Raw genomic sequence first — 26728 nt, 5'->3', positions numbered from 1 at the left:
CCAACTTTCCCCTTTTGTGTTACTTTGTTCATCTGCAGTATGTCAAAGTGTTTGCGACATCCTAAACTGAATTTTTCTGTGGCGACACTTCTTGCCTTGAGGATTTATTTTAATGCTAATTTGTAAAGTTTCTGGTAGCGTTTACTCTCTATTGTTTGAATCTCTGTAGTCATCTACGCGTATACCGCTTTGTCTTCTTATTAACTTTTCCTTTTGTACATGTAAAACCTGTACGGTAAACTTAAGGAAGTATTTGTCGAGCCTATTTATTTTGTTATATTTCGTTCTCTTTGTTTTTGCATACTTCTGGACAAATTTTAACAAGTAGCACATATATATTTATATCCATAATTCGAGAATCCGTCTGTGGTCATCCGCGCATATGTTGTCTGTAGACACGAAAACGATGCAAACGGTGAGCTAATTTTTTAACTCCTTGGCGTCATACTGATGCTCGCGGGCCACCGCGAAGGCCAACACGATAAACTGTGAGCGTAATTTTCACAAGTAGAACCAATTTTATTTTCTTCGCCAATTGAACGGAACACGATTCTTGAAAGAATACTTCCCCACTCTCCCCTGATAAAAGTGGCTCTGCGCTGCCCCCCTCTCCTTAAAATTTATTTCAAAGCTCCGTTGAGCTCACTGGCATGCACAACCTCTTACGCCCTCGCAAGCCCTGCGGCGGACTTTATTTTGTGGTTCGAAACTGTTTTATTTCACGCTGCACGTCGACCTTTCGCTAACAAAGCAGGACAGGTGCGTTGTGTGCATTGCGCGGTGCCGGCTATATGGGCCGACGGAGAGAGCTGCACAAGCGTATCCGCGGTCATGCAGGCGCAGTGCATCAGCGGCAGCTGCTGTCGCCATCGCTTGGCATTTGGCTTGTTTTAAACAAAGCGCCCACGCTGTTTCCTGTAGTGAGTAGTAGTTGCACTGCAAGCTTTCTGCAGCCATCCCCTTGTTACCCTAGGGACCGTCCTTCTTGGTGATAATGATACGTAGAAAAGAAAAGCTATTCATTGTTTAAATAATGTTCGCTATTCACATGCGACAAAACCGCTAAGCGAAGAAAACAATATAATCAACATAAAAGGTGTTCACACGTAAGATTTTGTGTATGAAAAAGCCATGAAATTCTTAAGGAACATATCCGGCCTTGTAGAACGCCCGAGCACACTTGTAACTCTAGGATCGAAAAAGAATGGATGAGAAAGCACCATCGAACAAATTATTTCACAGAGGCCCTGAGCCACAACGGCCCCGTGTAGTTAAAGCACATTGAAATATGCACGAATAAGGGTACATTAATATCACACGCTGGCAACGGGTGACGTTTCCTTGTGTGAAGAGTTTTACTTGCCTGTTTCGCACTGATAATTTTTTTCTGTTTGTATACCTCTGAAGAATATTTTTACATGTAGATGCAAGCCCTAATAAGTCGTCTATGAGCACCTTTTTTATTTTTTATTGTTAAGCTTTATTCTGTACGCGTATGCGATTTCTTTCAACGAGGCGCCTGCGTCGTTGCCCACGTGACTAATGTTGAAGCCAAGCCGTGATTTATTAAATCGGTAGCGTTTGTCATTTCGATGGGGTAAAGGTAAGTATAGGCTAGGCGAACAGGCGTTCCGAGGTGCTATAGGGGGCGCTGTATGGTGCTGCCATCGCAGTGGTCGGATGCTCAGCTGTGTGAGTCAATTCACCCGGGGATTCAACCAACCCGGGGATTCAATTCAACCTACACGCTGTCATAGGTTCTCTTACAGCCTATCAATGTGCCGGTGTCTGTGTTGCTTGGATGAAGCTGGATTTAAAGACGGCCCATGTAGTAGGGTCGGCTTCAGGGTTAACAAACCATAGCTTAGCAAAGTCCGATAGGTAAAAAATTGCGTTGCTCATCTTGGTATTGTCATTCCATTTATTATTGACACTCACTCGCTCGTAGGAAGAGATACACTCTTTCACGTCTTTGTCGTCGGTGCCGGTGAAGGGATCTCGCTGATGGAAGGCACCTGCAGATACCGGGGTGGATGAGGCAGTCGGAGGAGCGGAACTTGCGTCGTCGGTCATGGTGGGGGTAGCGGGCGACTTCGGGGTTCTAGAATGAACGAGGCCCCGCACATGCACCACTTGAGATGAGGTTTATTGGAACGGGACGCGAGCGAACGGATAGCACTCGGAGATGCTCAGCCAAGTACAGTAACGACGAGAGCTCATGCTCCTTAGGCACCGGCCATTCTCCTTCGCTGCTCTTGCAGTGGGGCCACCTACGCAAAGCCTTCGCGCAAGTTCCCGTATATGAATGTGCACGTAGCATGTATATGTATGTGCATATATTTATGCCCAGGGAAGCGCATGTATGCCAGGATTATCTGACGTGCTTAATGTACTAAAGTAAGCTGCCACTTCACTACAGTTATTAAAGATAATGTCTTACCTGGAACGTTGCGGCCACATTTTTGTATCGATTATGTTGTTTCTGACGTCCATTTTTTTAGCATCTTTCTTGTACCGACCCCATAAACAGTGCTGTTTCAATATAAGTGCCACTACAGACATTGGGTATGTGCAACTGGGACCACTGGGTATGGAATGCCTGTGATGGCGATCATAATTAAAATGAATATGGCAGTCATTATAACGGCTATGATGATGATAAGTGATGGCAAAAATTTGGAAGGCGATTCAACCTAGTCGGTACAAGAAATAGACCAGCAACGACGCCACTACATATATACAGTATAGTGCATAGTGTGTAGGAATATAGTTGGCCGATAAATTCAATAACCACTTTTCCAACGCGGGCGCAACATTTACACCGAGCATACCTAGCTCGGACCCGGTAACATATCTAAGATCCTGCAATTCTGCTTTTCTATCGCCTTGTGGTGAGAGTGAAGTAATCAGCTTGATTTCTTGGCTCGGCAATGACAGTGCCCCCGGTGCTAACAATATTTAAGTTAAGGTCATTAAGAAGCTGCGTACAGCATCACTAACCCTCTCACTCATAGATGCTACCATATGCTTAGCACTGGACCTGATTAGACGACTGTAGCACGCGTTCGTGCCATATATAGTGGGAGGGGGGGGGGGGGGCAGGTACTAACATAAACGACTGTACGCCTATGTCGGTCCTTTCTGTATTTGCTGAAATTTCGGGAAAAATCATTACCTGTCGCCTAATCAGATTGCTCAACACTCATAATATACCCTCAGACAACTAATTTTGATTTAAGAGAAACCAAAATACTGAGTTTGGACTACTGCAAGCACAGGAAAATCTTAGACCATATAGAGAAAAAGATGTTATTTCTTTTCAGATTCACGCAAAGCTTCCAATTCTTTCAATCATACCATTCATTTACGAAAGATGCAACATTATGCAATCATAGGGATAGCACACGATTTAATGAGCAGTCGCCTTAACAATATGTGTCAGAACACTGTTTTCAGTGTTCTTTTTCTGTGATTGCAAACGCGTACAGGTCCCCCAGGGAGCCATCTTGGGTCCTCTCCTGTATTTACAATAATTATATAGTTAATATACCACGCACAAGTGACATCATCATTCACACGGACGATACTGAAGTTTTTGTTACAGGATCCAGCTTGCTCGCAATACAAAATACAGCTAATGATGGCCTAAATGAGCTTGCTCTTGAATAAAATCGAGTAGGTTTCAGCTGAATGTCGTGGAGACAAAATATAGGATATTCCGTGCCAAGCGCAGTACTATCCGACAAGGCCTAAATCTTACATTTCAGAGCACTGTCATATTTCGAGAACAGTGCATAAAATTTTAAGTATGGTATTTGACGAATATCTAGTGTGGTCAGGGCATATACGATGCATACAGAAAAAGATAGCTGGCTCTGGTGGTTTAATAAACTGTTTCAGAACTTCAATGTCATTAATAGTTAAAATGCAGCTTTATTATTCCGTATTTTACTTTCGTATACACTTCTGGTTCTTACTACGGGGGCCACATTTACTGCTAACCATTCTACCATTCTCAACCGACAAAAATGCATTGTCCTGCCAATAGAAAAATTGCCTATCAGTAATAGTTCCAGCTTTGGAATCGTAAGTTATTGGTGGTTGGATGTGTACCAAGCATACAAAAAAGTAATAGCTTGTCATATATCACTTTTTAAGAAAGACAAAATGTAATTAGTGCGTAATTATTTAGTTACACACACCGCTTACTTAGGTACGCCTACTATGTACCTGGCAGACCCAGGACAAATTGTGGCATCACAAAGCGTACATTTAAGATTCCTCAGATACTAAATCTCTACCCATATATTCTCGAACTCGCAAAGGAAAGCACCCTCCCCTAAATATAAAAAAAAATGTATACCTGACATCCTACTTGAAGGTACTGATTTTTATATTCTTGGTTTCAGATTTTCTTTCCGTGTTACTGAAAATCACCGCGGCTTCTTCGGGAGCGTTCCCTTTAGATTCTATAGCAATCGGGCAAGCTAGGATGACGTGATGGATTAAACTGCACCGCCTTTGTACTATCTAGGAAGTGTTGGCGAAGTGTCTCAACGCGCCCGCTTGCCCGCGAGGAGTCCCTATAGTCGAAGGACCACTCAGCGGCGTTCAATTGGGCATTAAGACTTTCTCATTCACAAGTTATTAGAAGTGTTTAGCTGCCCTCGCATCTTTCTTTTTCCTTCCCCCAGCGACTGCTTTGCATCTCCCACAACTAGCATCGCTTTTGGCAGAATGCCATTTTGAGGAAACGTTTCCGGTAACCTCACCATAAATTTTGTCTCATCTTTTCAATGTTTGTAAACTGTCGTCGAAGGAGGCCAACATCGTCGCGTTTTCCTTATCCAGGCAGATCTCGCCGACTAACCTTTCGTTGCCCGCGCTTGGCGTGGCAGGGAAGGGTTTGCGAAGTCGGTGAAGGTTACCGTCGCTGAACTTGAGCAACTGGGTTCGGCGATGCGGTGCAGAGCGCGCTGGAAAATGGCCAAGTAGCCGGCCGGCGGCAAGGCACGCTTTCGTCATGGGACAGGCGTCTTACTGTCTTATTTCGCAGCATCAAACTCCCCGCCAGATTCTGTGATAAATTGGGCAATGCGAGCGGCACGCATATCCAAGCGGCTTTGTTTGAGCAATTGCGTGCACTACCCGGAAAGCTGGATCCGCTCATCGCGCTGTTCCAAACATTGTAGCTAATCTTCATATGTGTTCACGTATGCGCATTCCACTGTGTCATTTTTTTAATGATGCGTTTGACCTTTCATAGAAGCTGTTATGTAAGAAGTGCACATTTATGGCGAGCATTTAAGGCTAGTTCCGCAACGATATTGTGCGGTGGCGGTGAAGGAAGCGTGCTCCGGTGTGGTCGGCATGGATTGTCAATCAGAGAACATCCAAATAAGCCTCTGTCGGAGTCCCGAATGTTCTTCGAAACGTAAATATAAACAGGCATCAAATAAAGTTACTGTGCGTATTTTCTCGCTCGAATAGGCGACAACTTTCAGCGGGCTATCCTAAGGCCGCAATCTGCAACCTTTGGCTCGCACATCATGTTTCACTAGCTCCACATTCGATGTCAGCTAGGAGGGGCACAAATCGACAAACATTTTTGGGCTACCGAGTATGGAACTTTTTACCAAAGTTACCTTTAGCTGAGGGGTGGAAGGGGGTTCGTGCGGTCTATTTCCTTTCTGTGTGTCACCTTGAAGGAACAATGCAAGTTTCTCTACAAAGGTCTGATCTAATGAAGCATAAGAAAAGTCTCGGGTATAGCGAAATAATTCCACAGGATATAGTAGAACCGTTTCCAAAGTCATGGGTAGATTTGCCTGAGTGGCTAAAACAGATCACTACGATTTCCGATGTCAGATGTTTACACACTTTAAACACGATCAGAAAAACAACGCAACAAATTAACCGGATGATAGCCCGTGTGGCTCATAATAGAACAGGAATGGGGGAACAAGACACCCTCAGACTGGTGAAAAGCCTGGTCATTAGCAGACTAATGTACTCCCTACCTTACCATACTATGAACAGGGAGGAAGAAGAAAAGGCTGATACAATAATAAGGATGGCATATAAGACAGCCCTGAGGTTGCCACGCAACACTTCAAATGGGAAGCTTCTAGCCCTCGGCCTCCACAATACATTTCGTGAGCTGGCTGAGGCCCTACTCATAGCGCAGAGGAGTCGATTGGCGCAAACGACATCTTCTTCAAAGAGTCGGCCTTGGAGAATGCATACAAATATACCAAAACGCCAAAGGTCTACCCTGCCAGATCAGAGCTTTGTATGGGGTATCACCAATACCACAAAACATGGATCCGACATTACACGCAAGAAGGAGAAAAGCTAGAGCAGAATACATAGACAAAACAACAAAATACTTGGACACTGCACGATTCACGGATGCTTCACCATATCGGGCCAACGCAAAGAACATGGGGGCAGTTGTCGCAAACCGTAAAGGGAAAAGCACGGCCTGTGCTTCGGTTTCCCGAGCAACCATTTTAGAAGCCGAAGAGATAGCCATCGCCTTAGCGATAAGAGAAGGCGTAGAGCGCAATGCTCCGCTAACAATAGTCACAGATTCTCAGGCCGCATGTAGGAACTACCAGAGGGGACGAATCGGCGCGAGGGCACGCCGGATACTTACCGAAATCAACCGAGACCTTGACGTCAGGTATACCCAAACGATAACATGGACCCCGGGACACGAAGGTGTTACTGGGAACCTCCATGCAGATAAGGCGGCTCGAGGTTTCACTAATTGCCGAGCTGCCCATGGCAACATGGTGGAGGACCCGACACACATCGATCCAAGTTATAAAGCGATCTTGCAACATTACAGGGAATTCAGAAGGCTCTACCCAGGCCCGCATAGGAACCTTTCAGCCGTGGACTCAGCGACGTTACGCAGGCTCCAAACGGACACATACATAAACCTATATAAATTGCACATATACTACCCAACAGTATACAAGGACATATGCCCGTGATGTGGGAGCACACTAACACTCTACCACATCACATGGGAGTGCACAGCTCACGCAGAAGAAGAAGAAGATAAGAACACGAGAACGAGGTGGGAGGTCATTTGTCCCCCTCCCCACTTTTGAAATACGGGAATATATGCGCTAGAGTCTCAACCAACAGCAATCGTGTCTGCAGAAAGCAGCTTGACGCACTGATAATGGGGGTCTGGCCTCTCCACAAGCTACACGTGGAGTCTCGGCCACATTGGTTCTTCAGCGCACTCATCACAGGTATTTATATAGCGCACAGAATCTACTCGCTAACAGTTCGTTAATTTCCCCTACTGCAAGTCTGCAGTACTCTTTCAAGTCTTGATCTAGAGATTGATTCGGGCTACTTGGTCCGTCAATAGCGCAATTGAACCTCGATAGCGCAATTGAGGTCCCCAGAACTTTCAAAACTGCTTTTGCTTATTTGGTCGTAAAAGGTGTTCTCGCTGTGAAACTTAGGCAGCACGAAGCGTTCGCTTCTCGCTGCCGGCAGTCTTCATCACGCCAGCGTTGTGACAGCGAGTGCTCGTGGTCATCGAGTGAGATCTGTTTATATTTGCCTGTACGTGCGTGACACCATGCTTGTCATAGGTGTATCTACCGGTTCTGGGGGAAGCGTACCCCTCCCCCCGCAGTCAAAACTGAAAAAGAAATGTAGGCCATTTGTCCGCCCCCCTACGCACACACACTTTTGAAAGTGGGCACTGTCGGCTGCACACTGCACAAATACAACAGCTGAGGCCAAGTTTTCGCTCAGAATCGGGCTCACATCGGTACGATTTATTTATTACGTATACCCTGCTCTCGGGACTCGCCTCCACGTGCTGTAGCAGATGACGCGTTACTCCCTACCTCGCGGTGCGAGATGCCTGCAGTACGTGCCTTGCAAGCCTGCATTGCTGAGAAAGCTATCGCTAGGCTGTCCAAAACAAGTTTAATCTACCATCACCGGCATCATCCCCTGTTTGTTGGAGCCGTCTAACCTAACCGTCTTTGAAAACGCAAGATCAAATTTGCTTTTTTAATCTACCGGCATTTTATCAGTGTGGCGATTTCAGCGATTTCGACGCTAGATTTTGGAACTTTTGTCTGCTTAGGGCACAGTTTGTTATATAGTAATCAGTAACTTTTTTAGTATCTTGAATGAACAGTTGATGATATTGTAATGACTTATAAGTTAGAAAGATTGCTTGGAATGTGCCCTTCAAGAACGCGCTTTGATATTCAAAAGCTGACATACAAGTGGCCGAAACTCGCTTTACGACGCATAGGCTTCGTGTTCATGATGAACTAACAGTTGCCTTCACTTCACATTTTGATAGAGCTTCACAGTACAGTGGTCACCACAGCCTTGACATTGTGGTCACAAAATTGAAGTTTATTTATTATTTACAAAACCTCTTGAATATGCATATGATTGACAATTACAAAACCTATGTGAACCCGCAGCGTTCCAACGTAGCTGGTTCAGCGGTGTCATTACATCCATTCGATTGGTAGACGCTTGGCAAGCGTGTCAAAGAACTAATTTACCAAAGCCAAGTGGAATTAATTTTCTGTTCAGATCTGTACAGCGGACGAATAAGACATATCGACTGCGTAAAAGCGTCAATATCGGAACGGCTTAGCTCGTTCACGTGCGACTGAACAAATCACTTTCGTTTCTCACGCCTTCCGGATCAATCAGTACTTCACGGAGGCTTTCAGCTAGATCAAAGGCGAAAATATGGTATTTAACCTGTACAAACCTCGGGTAATTGTCATTGCCGTGTTAACAACATGTGGCCAAGCGCGTTCCACATAATTTAGTTCTGCTACCACGAATGTCGACAAGCGCATTAAATTTAGAGATAATATGCAGACTAAATGCGTTTTCATACTATGAAAACTACGTTGCTTGTGTTCTTTTGAATCATGCTGTATTTGTAAGCTTCCAATCTAAAGATAATGAAAATTTTAAGCTGTCATAATCTAGTATGTAAATATTAGAGGTAGACGATCAAATATCAACTTCTTCAAATACGAATTAAATACGAATAGTAAGTATCGAATACGGAATAGACAAACGCAGACGCACATATTTACAGCAGGAATATTTGTTTCAGTATATTTAGGAACACGTTTGCACCGAATAGTTATTGAAAAAATATCAAATTATGGAAAAGGCAAATAAAACACTAAGGAGGTATTTGTGTGCCCTAGAAAGAACACAGAGCCTTCTACAAGAAAAAAAAAACATCACTGGTTGCAACGTAAGAGTTAAAATTCTTACTTGAATTGACACGACACAGAATTCCTGACTGTATTATCTGAAGCGGATATGCGTCTGCGTGCTCCTCTTCCTTCTTTTTTCTTTCTCATCTTTTTTTTTCTTTTTGTTAGGCAAGTGCCTAATGGAAGTCAGTGCGAGGACGCGAGACGGCACATCTGCTGAAACGTGCTCATACTTTTTCGAATTGTGTATGAACAAAACAACGTCCTGCCAGCGGGGCTTGATTGCATGGTCGCATGTAGGTGCGTCAGTTTAGGCATGACCAGGAATTTCTCGACAGGGTTCAGCAACACGCTCTTGATTCTGCTACAGCCGTTTACTGACGTCGGAAGCAGAGACAAGTGAGCATGTCGGGATTTTTTTGGTCTTAGGACACAAAGTTTCCTGGAATGACGTCTGCTCGCACGCGCTTTACGTATATAAGCAAGTATCGCTTGATTATGTTTCTTGCAGTCGAATTCCGTTAGCTTTCCCGATGCGCAATCATAGTTTTTGAGGCTGCAGATAAATGTTGGATCTCGTGTTCGTCGTAACCTCCTCTTTGTAGCTTCGCAGGGCAGATACATTTGTTACTTTACAGGCAACCTATCAGTGCCTTTTGAATGATTACGCGGCGTGTAATTACTGCAGTAACTTAACTAATTTTGTTCATTTTCGTTTTGGCCACCTAATTCGGTCTCAATCAACCAAACAATAATTTCTGATACTAGGAGGGTTTCTCCGTTCGCAGTTTCCTATCCTTTTTAGAAGATTGTTTCAGTTTGTATTCACATTTCAGTTTGTGCTGAAAATACAGGCCAGACTTACTCACTTACAGGGATTCTCAGTAAACTAAATCACTTCTACTCGCCTAGTGTGTATCTTTTTAATGTAGCACGTATTCTGCATTCCGCTCATTGAAATGCATTATGTAACGGACCAGCAGCGATAGCTCAGTCGCTATAGTGCTGTTCTGCAGAGCACGCCGCCAGCCTAATAATAGTTCGAAGCTGCACAATCTGTAACCGGCGCTTTAGGTCCATGTTATTTCCTGGCAGACAAAGTACGGTACGTATTAGTTGATATATATATATATATATATATATATATATATATATATGCACGGCGTTTATCATATAGCCTCAATCAACTAATACGTACCGTACTTTGTTTGCCAGGAAAGCACATGGACCTAAAGCGCCGGTTACAGATTGTGCAGCTTCGAACTATAATTAGCCTGGCGGCGTGCTCAAGTGGCACGTCGTCTGCTCGCGCCATGATAACCACGATGTTCATCGTATGTTTTCCTTTCCTGCGCCAGAAGACAAAGCCTGAAGGAATTCTTTTGTTTCTGCACCTCATTCCATTTTTCCTTTCGCGCTGAATCATGTATTTCTCCATATTCCAACTAGCCAAACTTTCTGCCTTAAATAAGGAATCACATCGACACGTGGGAAAGTTACGGGAAGAAAATAATAAAATAAACAACGTGGCGTCTGATGGCTTCCTTCCCCTTCACTGTCACTGATGCGGCTGTCAACCAAAATAAATAAAAGAGTAAGTAAGGTTATTATATTTTGTGAAACTATTAGTATGCTAATCATACCTAGACGCATGGCTACTTTTGACACCATATACATGCTAGGTAGGTGTTGCCAAATAAAGGGCTGGGATATCTAAGCGCCCTTCAAATGAGAAAAAGAAGAAAAAGAAACACCAGCAATCACTTGTGGTCTCGAGGTAGGCGCTTGTTAATTTTGTGTCGTGCTTACCACACATTGTGCACGTATCCTTAGACGTATTTAGGTGCTGTAGATGGGACACCAGTACACGTGTGAAAATAAATTGGTTGTCGGAGCTAGCGCTGGCGTGCTATTCCCTACCTACGTTGTGTTCGTGTCCTTATGATTGCGCTACGACGAATTAAAGACGTGTAAGGAAGATTGGCTATAAGTCAGTTATTTGCTGCAGAGTTCTGAACCACTTCAACCGCAATTTTATTCGAAAGAAGGTTTCAACTTTTGAGTGTAATGAACAAGCCAAACCCGCCGCGGTTGCTCAGTGGCTATGGTGTTGCGCTGCTGAGCACGAGGTCGCGGGATCGAATCCCGGCCACGGCGGCCGCATTTCGATTGGGGCAAAATGCGAAAACACCCGCGTAGGTGCACGTTAAAGAATCCCAGGTGGTCGAAATTTCCGGAGTCCTCCACTACGGCGTGCGTCATGATCAAAGTGGTTTTGGCACGTAAAACCCCATAATTTTTAACAAGCCAAACTGAATATAAATAATGGAGGAATACGGCGTTGTAATCTCGACCTGTAATCTTTAACGCAGCAGCGGTAGTCTTGCACGATGGCGCCACTACATTTTCTTATCTTTCGCGGCAAATAGTGCAACATTCCTTTCTGCTAAATGCAGACTTAGTGCTTGTGCAATATTTCACGTCCATTGTTTTCCGTGGGCAGTTCTTTATTCAAACAAATTGTTTGTCATTAAACTGGCTGAACGCAGTTCATCCGGTTTAACTTTCGCGGTGTCAGATTGTCGACGTTCTGTTTGTTGTCACTTAAGATGTCCTTCCTGTTTCATTATTTGTTAGAATGAATTATGATTTTTTTGTTCGCGCATTGTTAGATGGAACTATTTCATTATCGCTATGGCATAGGAAGCCTCCCCTACATGGAAGGCACGGCAACACCTCTGCTTATCGTATCAGCTCAGCGTGTTACCTCGTGCCGCAAAGCGCAAATAAACACGCGCCAGGGTGAAAACCTCTGCACATTGTGCCTTCCGTCCGACTAGCGAGCTGCCAAACACTTTCGCGCGAGTCCTGCGCTCGTGGCATTCTTTCACGTTTCCCCAGTTGCCGCGACGTCACCTGCACCAAGTGCAACAATCGTGTCAGTGCCTTAGAGGGTTACTGACACGATATTTCCGAGTCTTCTTATTTTGCTTTAATTGAAGGTGCGGTACCTATAAGCCCCGGAAGAAATACCGTCAAGCCTGACAGCACCCTAAATATTTTAATGTAACAGTTTTTGTGCAGTCAGTTTGGGTTTCTATTCTACTGGAATTTGAGGTCATTAAGCAGTATGTGGCCACGTAGGAGCAGGACATTGCGGCCTTCTGACACTCCCGACCGGGCGAGCTGCTTTACATGCACATGTAGGGTGTCGTCCACCGCTTAGCAGAGCGCGCGAGCGGCCTGCTTTTCTCTAAAGGGCGGCAACTGAACAGGGGTGTGCGAATATCCGAAACTATCTAATAGTCGCTATTCGTAAATGGAAATGTTTTTCTATTATGTTTCGAATATTTCAAAACGTGAACTGCGCCCAAGTGAATATATAATCCAAGCATAAGTACGGCAACGTTTCACTCCAGCGGGCCTAGTATGTACATAAAACATCAGAACACGCGCAGTGGCGTACGCTAAGTCGCTTAGCTGGGCATACTTCACAGGCTGCACAGTGATAATTCGCACTCTCTGAGAAGCCCTGTGCATGGGAAGAAACTCGCATGCTCTTAATGCTCTATTTGTGATTTCCATAAACATCACTTAACGTACCATATAATGACAGAAACTTGCTATCATTAAGAATACTGGAATGTGAGTATCGTTTTATATTAGTTGTATTGGATTCGATTCGCTTCTGGCACTATTCCATTCGCATTCGATTAGGTCTGAAAAATCACTATTCGCGCGCCCCTACGCCTGATGGAGGTAGTGGCTGTTATCTTCGGCGAATGGGTTAAGGCTGCATGCCGCGTCCTTCCGTGTCCCCAGCGTGCAGCTTCAGGCGGGAACGCGGTGCCGCTTTCGCTGCGGAATGCTGACGCTCGCATGATTACACCTGACACGAGCGACGCCGCAAGAGCGTGACGCGAACGCTCTTTGCTGATTCTGTACGTCGACTGCGAAACCGGCGGACACCGCGTGGCTCGTGCCTGCAGGAAAGATGACGTCACTATAGAGCTGGAACGTATCCAAACATTCTCTCGTCTGAGAGAAAAAAAGAAAAAAAAACGTCGTCTTGGCTTTGCTCACGGGCACCTGTCTGTCGGATAGGCATCGCTGACTCTGTGCGAGGGAATACCCCCGACGAACGGCCGCCTGTTTCGTCTTGCGCTCTCATTTGCGTCAGGGGAAGCGACATAACGGTAAGCTTCGCCTTGACGGGCACTTTGATCTCTTAAGAGAAAGGAAAGGTAGCATTACGGACGCGGAAAATGATTTTGACATATATCGGTTTCCTCGAATGGCAATATATGCCTATATTCCATTTGATGTTGCGTTGTTTTCAATTTCTTGTTTAGGTTTTTTCTGTTACTGTAGCCGAACCGCGCGTGGTGCGAGTTAATTCTAGCGAAGCTCTCCTCTTGTGTGTCCTAGCTGGTAATACTGATTTCAGTTAATTCTTTTGTAAGTTTCTTGCTTTTTTTATTTAAGAAGTATTTTTACTACTACCGTACGTATTTTAATCCAATACTGTAAAGCGAGGCATCTGACCGTAAAATTTCACGTTTTTACTACAAACATTTCTGTGAAGTCAACTAATTTTTCACTGCTTGTATCACGTGTTTTTAACAAAAGCAGTTGTCGGCAGAAAGCCACCATAACATCACTCACATTGTTCTTTGATGCCTTGCTCACTAACTGCTCCCTTAATGTTTGAATCACCGGTGTTGTAGTCTGTTTCCGCGACTTGAAGCTATAGACCGCAGCTGCCACCGGGGTGACATAGCAGACGCCCGCGAACAATTACCCGTTCTTGTCACCGACGGTATGAGAATATGCGCGGGACTTGCGCTATCACACGTCACCCGGCAAGGTAACCCGAGATGCCGCGTGTTTCAGAGGCATTATCATGCGGCTGTTGTCTATCGCTGTGCAGATAAATTGGTCTCCTTTCTGGAAAGCGTCCTCACGTCGTTTCCAGCTGATTCGTCGCCTCCTTTATCTAATTTCGAACGTACAGCTCAGCCAACGTGCAGTGGCGTGAATCTATTGCGATCGACGTTATTGCAACAGGGATGTAAGTGACGATGAATTCACGTGTCAGCCCATGGTAGCCTTGGAGATAGAGCTGTGTTTCTCCGCATACAAGCTGGGTTCTCTCAACCCTGATTGCGTTCGAGGCGTATTCGTGTCGGCGCCGCGCAGAAGAGTCTTCCTCTCAGTGTGGGCATTCTTCGCGGACACTGCGGCAATGAATGTCCCACCCCATCAAGCGCGGAGTCCATACTGAGGCGAAAACGTCCTGAAATTTCTGAATGCGTCGCACCACTGCTCTTTTTAGAATCACGGGTGTCCCATTGCAACTTGTTTGCCCTCTCCCTTTATCTCTGGATAAATGGGGAAAAATACTTAAACATATTTGAATACTGCAACAATACACGAAATACAGTGGCACATTCGGAATTCGCTTCGGCAGTTTAACGCTTCCCACCGCTTGTTTCACCACACACAATATTATTCTCTTCGTATTCTGCAAATATGGAGCCTTCGAACTAAAGGAGAGTGCTTAAACTCAAGTTATGTTGACATTCACTAATGTTATTTTCTTGTAGAAAGCGTTTCTGCATATTTCGGAGGGTGCTTGCATTTGCGAGTACCTTATTTTGTTATCACAGCGTTTCCATGTGTGCATTATGCTCTTCTCGTAGCATCGTAATGACAAGGACAAGCGCTGACTTAACATTCTATATATAATGTATTTACGGCTGAGCGCAGATGTTTTTCGAGAATGAATTCGCAAACAAGCTAAATATCCAAGCGGCTTCACCACAAAGCAGAAAAGGGGAACAGTTGAGGGAGTTGCACGGAGAAGTACACATTGCACTTTTTGATACGTAGGTGGATGCCTACCGGCTGCGGCAGGAAAGTGGCTATGGCTTTGCGCCGTTCAGCTCGATTTGCAGCCTGTTTCCCTGCTCCCTCATACGAGTTGAAAATAAATTAAACTTCAGGCGTCAATGTCACGGGTTCGATCCTGGCCGCAGCGACCGTAGTTGGAGGGAAGCGTAATGCAAAAATCATCGCTTACTTAGATTTAGGTGCGCCTTCGAACAACCCCCATGCCTGCGGTCGAAACTATTCCCGAGCCCCCTCACTGTGGCGTGCATTGTAATGAGATCATCGTTTTGGGAAGGAAAATTCAAGTATTTAATTTTTAAGGTTGCACGCACGTGCTGCGAAGATTTCGTGTTCTCTTGCATAGCGTGCTCCGAAAATATTTGGGGTTGTGAGGAGTTTCCTTGTAGGCGCGCTTGCATTTGTCAAGGCATTTGTCTTTGTACCGCAGCTCGTCGTAGCTGGCGCTGTATAGCTCCTAAATGGTTATCACGTCTAAACCCAGACGTAGAAAAATAACGTGAGGCGGAGCGGTTCGCGACGTTGTTACTAGCCTCGTTTAACCATCGACTGCATTGAACTATATCAGATGTGGCAGGCAGCTTGATGCACAACTCCCGGCGCACACTGTGGGAACTGAGTTCACAGAATGTGTTTCAAGAGTCTTGTATCACTTTCTCCTATCACGTGAAAGTGATTGCCTAGCGCAGACAGGCGATTGTTAGGATAAAAGGGGCACGGACATGGAAGAAAATGCTACTTGCCCATTGCTACGTTACCAAGTTTCGTTTTCTCCACTCTGCACCTCTCAGCCTTTCATGTTTCGGTAGTTTCGCTTCGCAAAGTGCTGCGCTGGCTTTGTAGGCTCGCGAAATTCACGCAAACTGCAAGTAGCAGAGAATGTCACATCCATGTGAAGTCGCGCGATTCGCGAATGGTCAACGCCACTTGATCAAGAGCAGCTGCGGCTGTGAACCCAACACTCTGTCTTGGCTAGGTTTCTCCATAGCCGCGCGTTTTGGTTTGGCACAAAAAACCGTAACGCCGTCTCTCGGACGCCGTTTTACTCGCCGACGGCCGTAAAGGGCGGCGATCGCGTATGCAACATCACCACTCCCCACTCTGGGGTGGGCGATTTGAATTTCGCTAAAGGTATGGGGACCCTTCTGACGCATCTTTCTCGTAAACTAAGACTTTTCTGGGCACGAAACTAGCGCTCTGAGGTTTCTAGAATGGTATATTAAGAGTCCACGTCGGCTTAGTATTTGCGTTTAGTGCCCCTTTTACTCAACACGAAAGAAAGCACGTTATCAACTTCTGAAGAACAAACTGTATAAACAAGATGTTCTACAACATGTCTCGACTGCATGATCTTGCAGTCCACAATGCCCTTGGCCCCCGGCTGACGGTCTTGCTCCGAGTTGGAGCGCAAGACACGCTATCCTAGAGTCTGTGCACAAAACGAGAACAAGGTGAAAGTAGGAGCTAACATTTCGACAAGTGGACTTTACTTCTTCAAGGCGACATATCCTAGAGTCTGTGTTTTCCACAAACTTGTGCCCTGGTCTCTCGTCGCTTCTGTCTATCCAGGGGGCGAAAAACGTCTTTTTTTTTTGCCCCCCCCTTCTCGCATCCAAATGATGAGCTGTGGTTGTCAGCCGCGCGTCACCTTTTCGTCTTTGTGCCTTCCCTTAGGCGGGAGGAATTTACTGGCCTTGGTTATTGTGCTACACCCTTCTTCTGCCAAGTCCTGTGTGCGGTGTTCTACTTTGTGTGCTATGCCCTCTGGTGTCCTCTTCGCCAGCTGTAAATGTCCAGCGAGACTCGCAATGTGGTGAAACTGTAGTGCAAGACGCGCGCGGCGCACAACTTGTAAGCCACAGTGTCACCCGTCACGCAGCCGCCATGCTGGTGTCGCGGGTGCCGTGGTGCTCGTTGTGCCGGGGTGTGCTGCAGCGTGCTGCCGCCGCTGGAGCTGCGAGTGGCCCGGCAGAGACTGGCCGGCGGTGGCTCTCTCAGGACGTGGTCAAGGAGCTCGAGACGATCTTCGGCCCAAAGAACGTCACCACCACTGAGGCCGCCCGCGAGCAGCACAGCCGCGACGAAGGGCCGCACGTGCCCGCCGCGCCAGACGTTGTCGTCTTCGCCCAGGACAGCAGCCAGGTGGGCTACAGCCAGCCTCGATAGAGCGCCATAGTGAAATGCGCGATGAAATTCTTCATGACAATGGGGATACAACTCCAGCAGATGCTTAATCTGGCACGATAAAGTGCTTGCGATCTGATATGGTACAGATGTTTGATATAGTACTTGGCCTACTGGCGCCTTTGTTGGTCTCTTCTTGACATAGTTAACGAAGTACTCATGGAAGTTCACAGGTTCAATTCTTCTTGTATCGTTTATAATTTGGCGAGTACTTACAGGTATCTCTTTTGGAAGTTGTCAGTCTATGCAGGAAGCTCTTCTGCCCGCACTTAACATGGTAGAAGGAAATGTTGCACGTTCACGGCGGCTTCGATGGATGCCTAAACAGGTTCTTCGCAAAATCAACTGGTCAACCCAAAAACTTCTGTGCGTGGCTATTCCTCAAATATCACTAACACGTCTTGCGCATTGTGCCGTTATGCAAAAAGTGCAGCACATTTAGTTGAACGCGAAGTCGTTTGATGGTGCGTGGGGCCAGCAAATGCGCAATGCTTTCATACACTCTACTGCCAGCAGGACTTGCTTCGAATTGTGTTTGAGGAGGTCGCAGAAGATTACAAGCGCTTTTTCTGAACTCAGCCTTTAGAGATAACGCTGATTTTTCGCGTTATTTGGCCTCCGACGCCTTTGCATCATAAAAGCTAATCAGTTATCAACTGTCGTCTCATCCGAGCACCCGCAGACGCACCTCTTGAGCTTCGATCACCTGAAGAATGTACGGTAGCGCGGTGCTATGGCGTGAAATTTGTGTCGTCAAAATTTTATTTCGGAATCGCCAGCTGCATAATAGAGTAGCCATGGTCATTGCTGCTTTTCAAGCTTTCACAGCTGAATTTTCCGTCAAAGTCGGAAAGCTTGCGCGAAGCACCTGTGTTCGAAAAAATACTGATCGACATCTAGATGTTTGAAATGGACCATGCATCTGACTGTTACAGCCACATATGAAAGCTAAAAAGCTAACAAATTCTGTTACCATTTACTGATTGTGATTTTTTTATTCTGGTAGCTACCGCGTAAAGTGCTAATGAAGCTTTTTTATAGTATGTAAGAGGATGAATCAAGAAGTATCGTTGTTTTCAACGTAACTGTTGTTGAACACTGTCATCTTCGCTGCCTCCAGGTACACTGCTATTTAGACTTTATCACTCCTTCCTTGAAAAATACGGCTAGTGGAGAGTTGCACTATGTGTAGATCATCTGTATTGACCATCGTGGCGCCATTTGTTCAAAAATCCATGATGTCGGTGGTGCCAGTGCGGGCTGGTAGACAGTAGCGGTCACTACTAGTGTACATCAGTCATGCGCTTCGATGAACCTATTCTTCGACTGTGTGCCAAGAGCGTCAACAAAAGCCGTCCACGAGAGAAATTGACAACATGTCAGCAAGGAAACCTGCAAAATGCGTTTTTGAGAATCGCGCGCATACAGGGAAAATGGTACGCGACAATCTTTTTGCAATGATAACAGGGGCGTTCAGGTCCACCGCATGGTTTTCGCCTTGCGCTGATAAGCACGGGCTCGCGGGATTAAATACCGGCTGCGGCGGCCGAATTTCCTGGGGGAGATATGCAAAAACGCCTTTGCACCGTGTAGTGGGTGCATGTTTACGAACCCCAGTTGGCCAAAATTAATACTGATTTCCCCCCTACTGCGTGCCTCATGATCAGGTGTTGGCATCCAAAACCCCAGAATTTAGTTTTTATTTTCACCACGTCCCCGTTTTCTACTTTGCACAAACGATGAGAGCAAGAGCTTAGCTCTCCTATAGGGTTTCTCTCTCCCCTCTCCTTCTATCTTGCAGAGTATTGTGTAGACGAATACTTCTACGCCGGCAAATCTCTCCGCTTTTAGGTAATCTTCTCTTGGTTTTGGAGAAATACTAAGCTGCCCTTTGCATTTACATTTTTACATTTGCAAAATTTATTCGTGTCCAAACATTCAATAAATTTTAAATAATCGTGTTTTGAATGGCCTTACAGGGTGCACCACGGTTGTTACAGCGAGCAAGAAATGTCGCCGGACGTGAACTGTATACTAGCGCGGCAGTGCTCACAACAGCGAGACATGCCTTTCGTTTCTGAGTCTTGTGCGAACCAGCCGGGTCTACTTCGCACGGTTATCGCTTGCCTCTTGTTCGTATTCTGCAATTTCACTGCTCAAGTGCATCAATTTTCCGCACATGTTCGTCCAGACCTCCGGAATCAAGAATGAGCTGGCTTCTCCGGCACTTTTGTGCCTGGGGATTTTCTTGGCATGGTTGCGATACAGAAATACACCGCACTTCACCACTGTCTCACGCCACAGAACTCCGGATAGCACGTAGCAGGATAAAACACGTTAACACCCGCGCGACCGTGAACTTGGTAAGGAAGTCTGCTGCGATGCTAGCACCACCTGGAAGCCTTTCCGCGGTGCAAAACATTCCTCCAAAAAGAAACTGCAACTGATGCAGTCTTGTAAGAAGCGTCCAAGTGTGCTCTTTGCTTCGTGTTCGTGCCTCACCCCACATCCAATATCGCCTTCTCGCGCAGGTCAGCCGGGTGGCCAAGCTGTGCTACCAGAAGGGCATTCCCATGACGCCGTTCGGCAGCGGCTCCGGACTCGAGGGCGGCGTGCAGGCGATGGAGGGCGGCGTCTGCATCGACGTCTCGCAGATGGATAAGATGGTCGAGCTGAACGCCAGCGACTTCGACGTGGTCGTCGAGCCCGGCCTCACGTGGCGCAACCTGAACCAGCAGATCCGCGACACGGGCCTCTGGTTCCCCATCGACCCGGGCGCCGACGCCTCGCTCGGCGGCATGTGCTCCACCAGCGCTTCCGGCACGAATGCCGTGCGATACGGAACTATGCGCGAGAACGTGCTCAACTTGGAGGTGCGCGGAAGCTTTGGGGTGGCTTCGTTGCATATGCTGAGAATTTGTGTGATGCGCTGTAGTGGCGCCACTGATTTCAGAGGAAACGTTTTTGTCTGAGCATCCTCTAGCCCTGGTGTCCCTAGGCCGTGTAAATGTCTGTATCGCGCATTCGCATTCCCTGTTTCGTATTTTTACTGGCCAGTTGAATACCGTTGCAAGTGGGCACGCTCACTTTCTCGTGCCTTTTCGTGGCACAATTAACTCTGTTAGTCCTCGCATCCGGCGAAGGCAAACCGCCAAGTGTTACGCAGCTTTGCTTCAACACGTTCTCAACATTGGATTCAGACGTGCCAGGGCTGAATTCCGTGTAAGACATGAGTAAAGCACGCGGTTTGCAGACTACATCTTGAAAATGGGCTTTCGTAAAGTGGTGGACACTGTTTCAATACGAAATGCAGACCGCTTCCGTCGCAGCCCGCTTAGCGGCGGGTGTACTGCGGCCACTAGTCGAGCCTTGTTTTCTCCAGCGTAAGCGTCTGCACAATGGGGCAGCAGAATGGGCCGTTGAAGCGAATCGGATGTGGACTCAGAGTTAGCGATATCTAGTGCCACAATTTATAGAACGCTCAGAAAACATGACATATCAAACTGCCACCATGTTTTCTTTCTGTTATTTCTAGGGCAATAAATTCCGAATGACAGGGAGAAATAGTGTTGTCATCTTAAATTATTTCGCATTCACTATAAAAATATGCGTTAGGAAATCAGAGGGTGTGGCAAGAGAAAGAAAAAAAAAAGGGGGGGGGGGGGGGGGGGCTAGACGCGCGAAAAAGGCACAACGTGTGCCGGGAAGCTGTATGACACCATATGGTACGAGCTGTAGCGAAATGGGACCTTCTTTACACAAAAGGATTGCTGACCTCGATATTTTCAGTAACATTTCCATTACGAATTCCTGCTACTATGAACTGCAGTACGTTTGACAGCAGGTTACCAACCTTACTCAACAGTTTCGTGGTTCTCTTCTGAAGATTGTATAGCGTAGGTGGTGTATTCAATTAATACGTGAGCTCAGTGCTCGGCCAACGCCAACGATGAAAGGCCTACGTGAAGTGATCAATTATGGCAACTTTCTCGCTGCCATTTAGCCGGCGTCGTCACCCGCTTTAACACAGCGGACTTCTGTGATAAAGTAATCCTATGCTTTGTCTCGCGTTAGCTCTTCTTCTCGGTTTAGAGGCGTGCTTTTGCTCCTCCTACAGGTTGTGCTCCCCGACGGCACTGTCATCAACACGGCGGGTAAGGGGCGGCGCACGCGCAAGACGTCTGCGGGCTACAACATGACCAACCTGTTCGTCGGCTCCGAAGGCACGCTGGGCATCATCACGCAGGCCACCCTTCGGCTACACTCGGCGCCCCAGGTGAGCAGTATTCACTGCAGGTAGCGCGGACGCCACGTGACATGTGCGCTCATCAGTCATTAGAACGGCAGAAAACTGGGCAACTTCCTAGACATGCATCAACTGACAGGCCGCATAGTGGAGCAAAATAAGAAGACACAAATTCTACCTGCGCATTCCTGACAGAGGCGGTTGAGGTGTGGCGTATACACAATAGCGGTAGCACGTGCGTAAATCAGCATTCCACTATGCTGAACATCGAAGTGTTGTGCCTGAACCGTTATCGCTCGCGAGTGCCCACGAGTGTCCATGATTAATAGGTTGGCGCTGCCTTACCCTTGAGCATGCACGTACACGTTTTGTGTTCAAAAGCGTGATGGCTTGGGCAAGTTGGTGTTCCATAACGTATCCTTGAAATCAGGGCCAGTTAGAATGACTAAAGAAAAAAGAACTCTGAGTTGCGCTGATGTCATGGATAAGATTTGTATCTTCGTTTTTCCCATCTGCGTGTGCTGTTTCAATTGATAGTCGGCGCTTTCGGTCTTCACGTTCGTCTTGTCTGTCTTGTGCGCCTTCCTGTCGATACCTAATGGAACACTTTGGTAGTCATGGGTATGCTCTCTCGAGCTCGTAGAACGTATTGGTGCATTCACTCTTGTTCAGGTAAGCCACGTGCATGAGCCTCTATACTACAGATGTGGTGGTCCTTATGGATGTTTCCCGAGAATTTGAAACTTCGCTAATAATACGAGACTACACACATCGTAAGCTGCAGCGAATGAGATTAGGCGTTAGACCCTAAGAAACCTCCAAACATAAATTTTCGCGTTTTTTCGCCCTTGTGCTCTAGCAGCTTTGACGGGTGTTCTTGGTTACGGAGTTGAAAACACCAGCATCATATTTTAAGTTGGAAGTTTGTAGGATATAAAACGAGTATTACGCCCCTTTTTCCCTCTCCAAATATAATTAAGGAATCTTCCTTAGTTTACAATGAATTTCGCTCGAGAAGGTGTTCCACGTGCTTAATTATACCATTTGTGGGCATACCTAAAGTACTTAAGCGATGAAATATGTTCAAGAATCCCTAACATGCGACCCAGAGTCGCCCTCTTTGAGCGTGTACTACAGCCGCATCCGATCCTACAGACTCTCGGCTATGTTGCCGACATCGTAAAGTCTTGCCCGGTGCTACTCTTCTCGATATTAACGCGACAGCGTTAAGGAGCTCGTGTCGCAGAAAAGCCGGTGTCGTCAGCGGCGTTGGCCGTGAGCGATAAATCCCAGAAGTTACTTCATAAATAAAAACACCTCGTAAGATGGGCTGATGGGAATCGAACCAGGGTCTCCGGAGTGTGAGACGGAGACGCTACCACTCAGCCACGAGTTCGTTCGTTCAAAGCGCGACAAAATCGCCTCTAGTGAATGCGGTGTTGCCTTAGAAACGCGCCGTAGAAAGTTATGTTGTGCTGTATATCGATAATTATGACCATGTAGCTTACAGAAGTCGCAGTTTCACGAGTAGCGAAATACGTTTCTGCTACATTTCATCTGCGCTCTGCGCAGACGCAGAGCCATCTTGCGGCAAACACAGAAGACCCCCTCCTCGCAATGTACGGCGCTGCCCCGACACGCGGCGCGCCACTCGTACCATGATCGCGTCCGCCTTCATGGCGCGCCGCGGCCCGGTTATCTGTGCCGATCGCGACGTTTGGGTGGCGTAGATCGTTTGAGTAGGCGGTGCGAACGGGGTGCGATAACGCTATCGCGTTCCACTCTTGAAGGCGAAGCTTAAGCGTCCTCCAATTTTTTCGCCAAAGAATTACAAGCAGAGCGAAGAAAATTTCGCGCCGATTGTGAAATAGAAAATCGTGTCCATAAACGCTCCCCTTCCTTAACGACCAACTCCGGTTTACCGACTGAACTATACGGAGTTACTGGCTGTACCAGCAGTTTCCATGGGGGCACATTTCTTCGAAACCCTACAGCGTATGTAAATGTTGGAGGCTACAGCTGATCCCAAAGACAAGTAGGATATTTTTGGAAGTAAACTACTCGGAAATGAAGTCCATAGTACCAGGGTCCTTCAATGCTTTTCTGGTAGTAGCGAGAAAGCCAACGTAGGTTATCACCCAAAAAGAAAGGTGCCCCCGCAGGCTACCAGATAAGGATTAAACAAGAGAAATGCAGTAGCCTCTTCGCAAAACGATAGCAGCACATGAAAGCCATCAACATTTTCACTCGGCCGTCGCTGTGACTCAAATGGTTATAACGTTCTGCCTCTGAGCACAAAACTCACCAGCTGGATCCGAACGGCCGCAGATGCCACATTTCTATAGAAGTACAAATAAATAAATAAGTAAGTAAATAACTAAATATACTAGGCGCAGCGAGTATTCAGTGCACGTTCCTGAACCTCAGGTGGAGCGCACCAAACCCTGTAGAACGGTAGTTACCAAGTGTAATGTAAAAAAATGCTGTGGACGTCGAACAGTCTGCTTTCCTTGTGTATTGGTTCTTTGGAAATTTAGCTTAGATTTAGATGTCTTTATTACACTATAATACGTCATAAAAAGTGCTCATGCCATATATTGTGTCCTTGGCATGACTATATTTTTTTCTGGCAATGCAGGCCTTTCTTGACATTTTTAAGACTGCAGGTCTGCATTTGAAGCCTAAGGCAGACATTTCCGGTATTTATTTTGCATATTCCTTCTTCCGCCGTCTTCGTCAACCATCATCTCTCCTCTCTCTTTTTCTCTTTCCTTTCCTCCCGCGCAGAATAACCGGCTATAGAGAAATCTGCCTCAGGCCGACCAATCTCCCTTTGTTATCATCAAACTCTTCTATCTCGTTCTCAGACAGCACAGGTGTCGTTCTGCATTGTTGACGGCGTCCCTGTTGTATAGCAGCTGACACATTAGCTGCCTCTAGAAAATTTTCTTACTCCATATTTCACTTATGGTTATAAATTTGCTCCAGCATTTTTTATTCCTTTAAACAGTTACTCGTCCAAGCGAATCTCCAATACACTTTTAGCAGAATCTTTGGCAGAACAGAAAAGCACTTTCTGCCGAAATTGAAGCTTCGATTGCAATTGCAAATTTTTCGCAGCATTATGAAGTAAGGTTAGTATCTTTATTTGCCATATAAACTGCCGTGAAGATTGGCTTGCTTGCTAAATTAACGTGCACGGTGTGAAGTGTGCACAGGCAAACAGGAACACATGTCACTGGATGACCGCGGACACAGGCTGTCGGAACGCTGGCGTGAGGAAGAGCGGGAGTAGCCGTCAGACATTTCACCTTCGTGCAGCCTCTCGCTTTCATACAAACTAGGCGCACAATAATGCAGCGCACGCGAAGCCATCGGCCATCTCGGGGCGCCTAGACTTTGAAGCTACCGCAGATTACCTTTAAGATAAGACGCTCGTTGCCGCGCTGAGCCATGCCATGTGCAGCCGCGGCTGGAGTAGAAGAGCAGATGCACGCTAACCTATGCCCCTGCCCACCCCCTTCCCGTCCAACTCGTGTACATCTCCTCACCACTGACCTTGAACTAGCGAGAAGACGCCGCCGCTTCAAGCCACCATCCTTCTCGATTCACTCCCGTACGCTTTCTCTCGCACCTACAGCACACGGCGTGCGGTCGGGATGTTGTCGTACGTGGACTGTGCACGAAACGCCACGGCGACGGCGAAAATTCACCTCGAGTGTCCGTAGAACTTCTACCGCAGTAATAAAGCTGAGGCACACTTGGCGCAATTGGTGTCACGAAGGTGGTGCCACTATCGGCTGCGTAACATGGCGCGTTACTGCGCTCTGTACCTGTCCAGGTGCACCTCAGTAAGTAAAGGCGAAAACACAAGCTTCCACTTTCGCTCTAAGTAATCTAGCATGATGGAACCGGAACCGAAGACCAGAATGCTACTTTTCTACAAATTAGTAGTTGTCAGCCAATGCGTAAATGGTTTCCCCTTACCGTGCATAATCATTCATCGCCGCCTCTCCCCCCCCCCCAAACTATATTGTCACGGCTCACTTGAGACAAGAGCGGAGAGCGGTATTTAATTGATGCAATTAAGACATGCGCTCAGTTCAGGCTTCTTCTTCTTCTCTAGCACCTCGCTTACACGCACGAGGTCTTCTTCTTCGTCGTCAGCGTGGTTGAGCACAGATAGGGTCGCGGCATTTGCCCCCCTCCAAAAGGAGCATTGTCCCGATGTTCGGCGGGTAGCACCCGATGTCCAGCGAACCAGAGACTGTCCATGTCATTCAGAAAAATAAGGTTTCATGCGCACTACGTGCACAGTCTTAGGCAGGTCCTGACGGCACCTCGAGCAAGATGGGCTGTCAAGAACGACTTCATAGTTGGCGTCGCTAAGGCGTCGTATAAATTTGTATGGTCCGTAGTATCGGCGTAGTAGTTTCTACGCGAGGCCTCGGCGGCGTACTGGAGCCCCAAACCCAGACTCTTTGGCCTGTCTGGTAGACGACGAATCGATGGTGTTCATTGTAACGTCGGGCATCATGGTTTTGCTGGCTAGTCATGCGAACGCGCACGAACTGTTTTGCTTCTTCGGCGCGCTCTGTAAAGTCTGCGGCGTGAGTCTCGGAGTCGCTGCAATCATGAAGAAGCATAGCATCCAGCATTGTAGTCACTTCGCGACCGTGGAGGAGACTGAATGGCGTCATTCTTGTTGTTTCTTGCCGAGCCGTATTATATATAAGCAAGCGTTACTTAGGGTAATATTTGGTCCCAGTTCTAGTGTTCCACATCGACATACATGCACAGCATGTCTGCGAGAGTGTTGTTGAGACGGTCCGTAAGTCTATTGCTTTGCGGGTGATAGGCTGTCGTCCACCTGTGTGCCGTGCCACTGAGGGTGAGTACAGTTCGCAAAAGTTCAGCCGTGAACGCAGTTCCCCAGTCGGTTACGATGACCGCTGAAGCACCGTGCCGCAGGACGACGTTTTCGATGAAGAGCTGTGCAGCCTCGGCTGCTGTGCTGCTCGGAAGTGCCTTGGTTTCAGCATATCGCGTGAGGTAATCTGTCGCAACTATGATCCACTTATTTCCGGCAGCAGATATTGGGAATGGGCCCAAAAGGTCCATCCCGATTTCTGCAGACGGCGTTTCT

General features: G+C 46.8%; 1 protein-coding gene across 3 annotated transcripts in view; it reads left to right on the top strand.

The window, feature by feature from the left end:
* Positions 1 to 26728, top strand: part of LOC126530563 (probable D-lactate dehydrogenase, mitochondrial) — an 87416-nt gene that overhangs the window by 17605 nt on the left and 43083 nt on the right. For 2 of the 3 annotated variants that reach the window (XM_050177827.3, XM_072288001.1), the window contains exons 2-4: positions 17032 to 17294; positions 19868 to 20209; positions 21454 to 21612. In XM_050177827.3, the coding sequence (XP_050033784.1) occupies positions 17037 to 17294; positions 19868 to 20209; positions 21454 to 21612 (759 nt within the window). In that variant the 5' untranslated portion in view covers positions 17032 to 17036. Of the gene's footprint in view, positions 1 to 13109; positions 13439 to 17031; positions 17295 to 19867; positions 20210 to 21453; positions 21613 to 26728 lie in introns of those variants that run through there. The other variant, XM_050177826.3, reaches the window with a different exon arrangement.

This window comes from Dermacentor andersoni, chromosome 4 (assembly GCF_023375885.2).
Source record: "Dermacentor andersoni chromosome 4, qqDerAnde1_hic_scaffold, whole genome shotgun sequence".
Lineage (NCBI taxonomy): Eukaryota > Metazoa > Arthropoda > Arachnida > Ixodida > Ixodidae > Dermacentor > Dermacentor andersoni.
The sequence above is the reverse complement of the archived record's forward strand: the minus strand, read 5'-3'. Positions and strand labels throughout refer to the sequence as shown.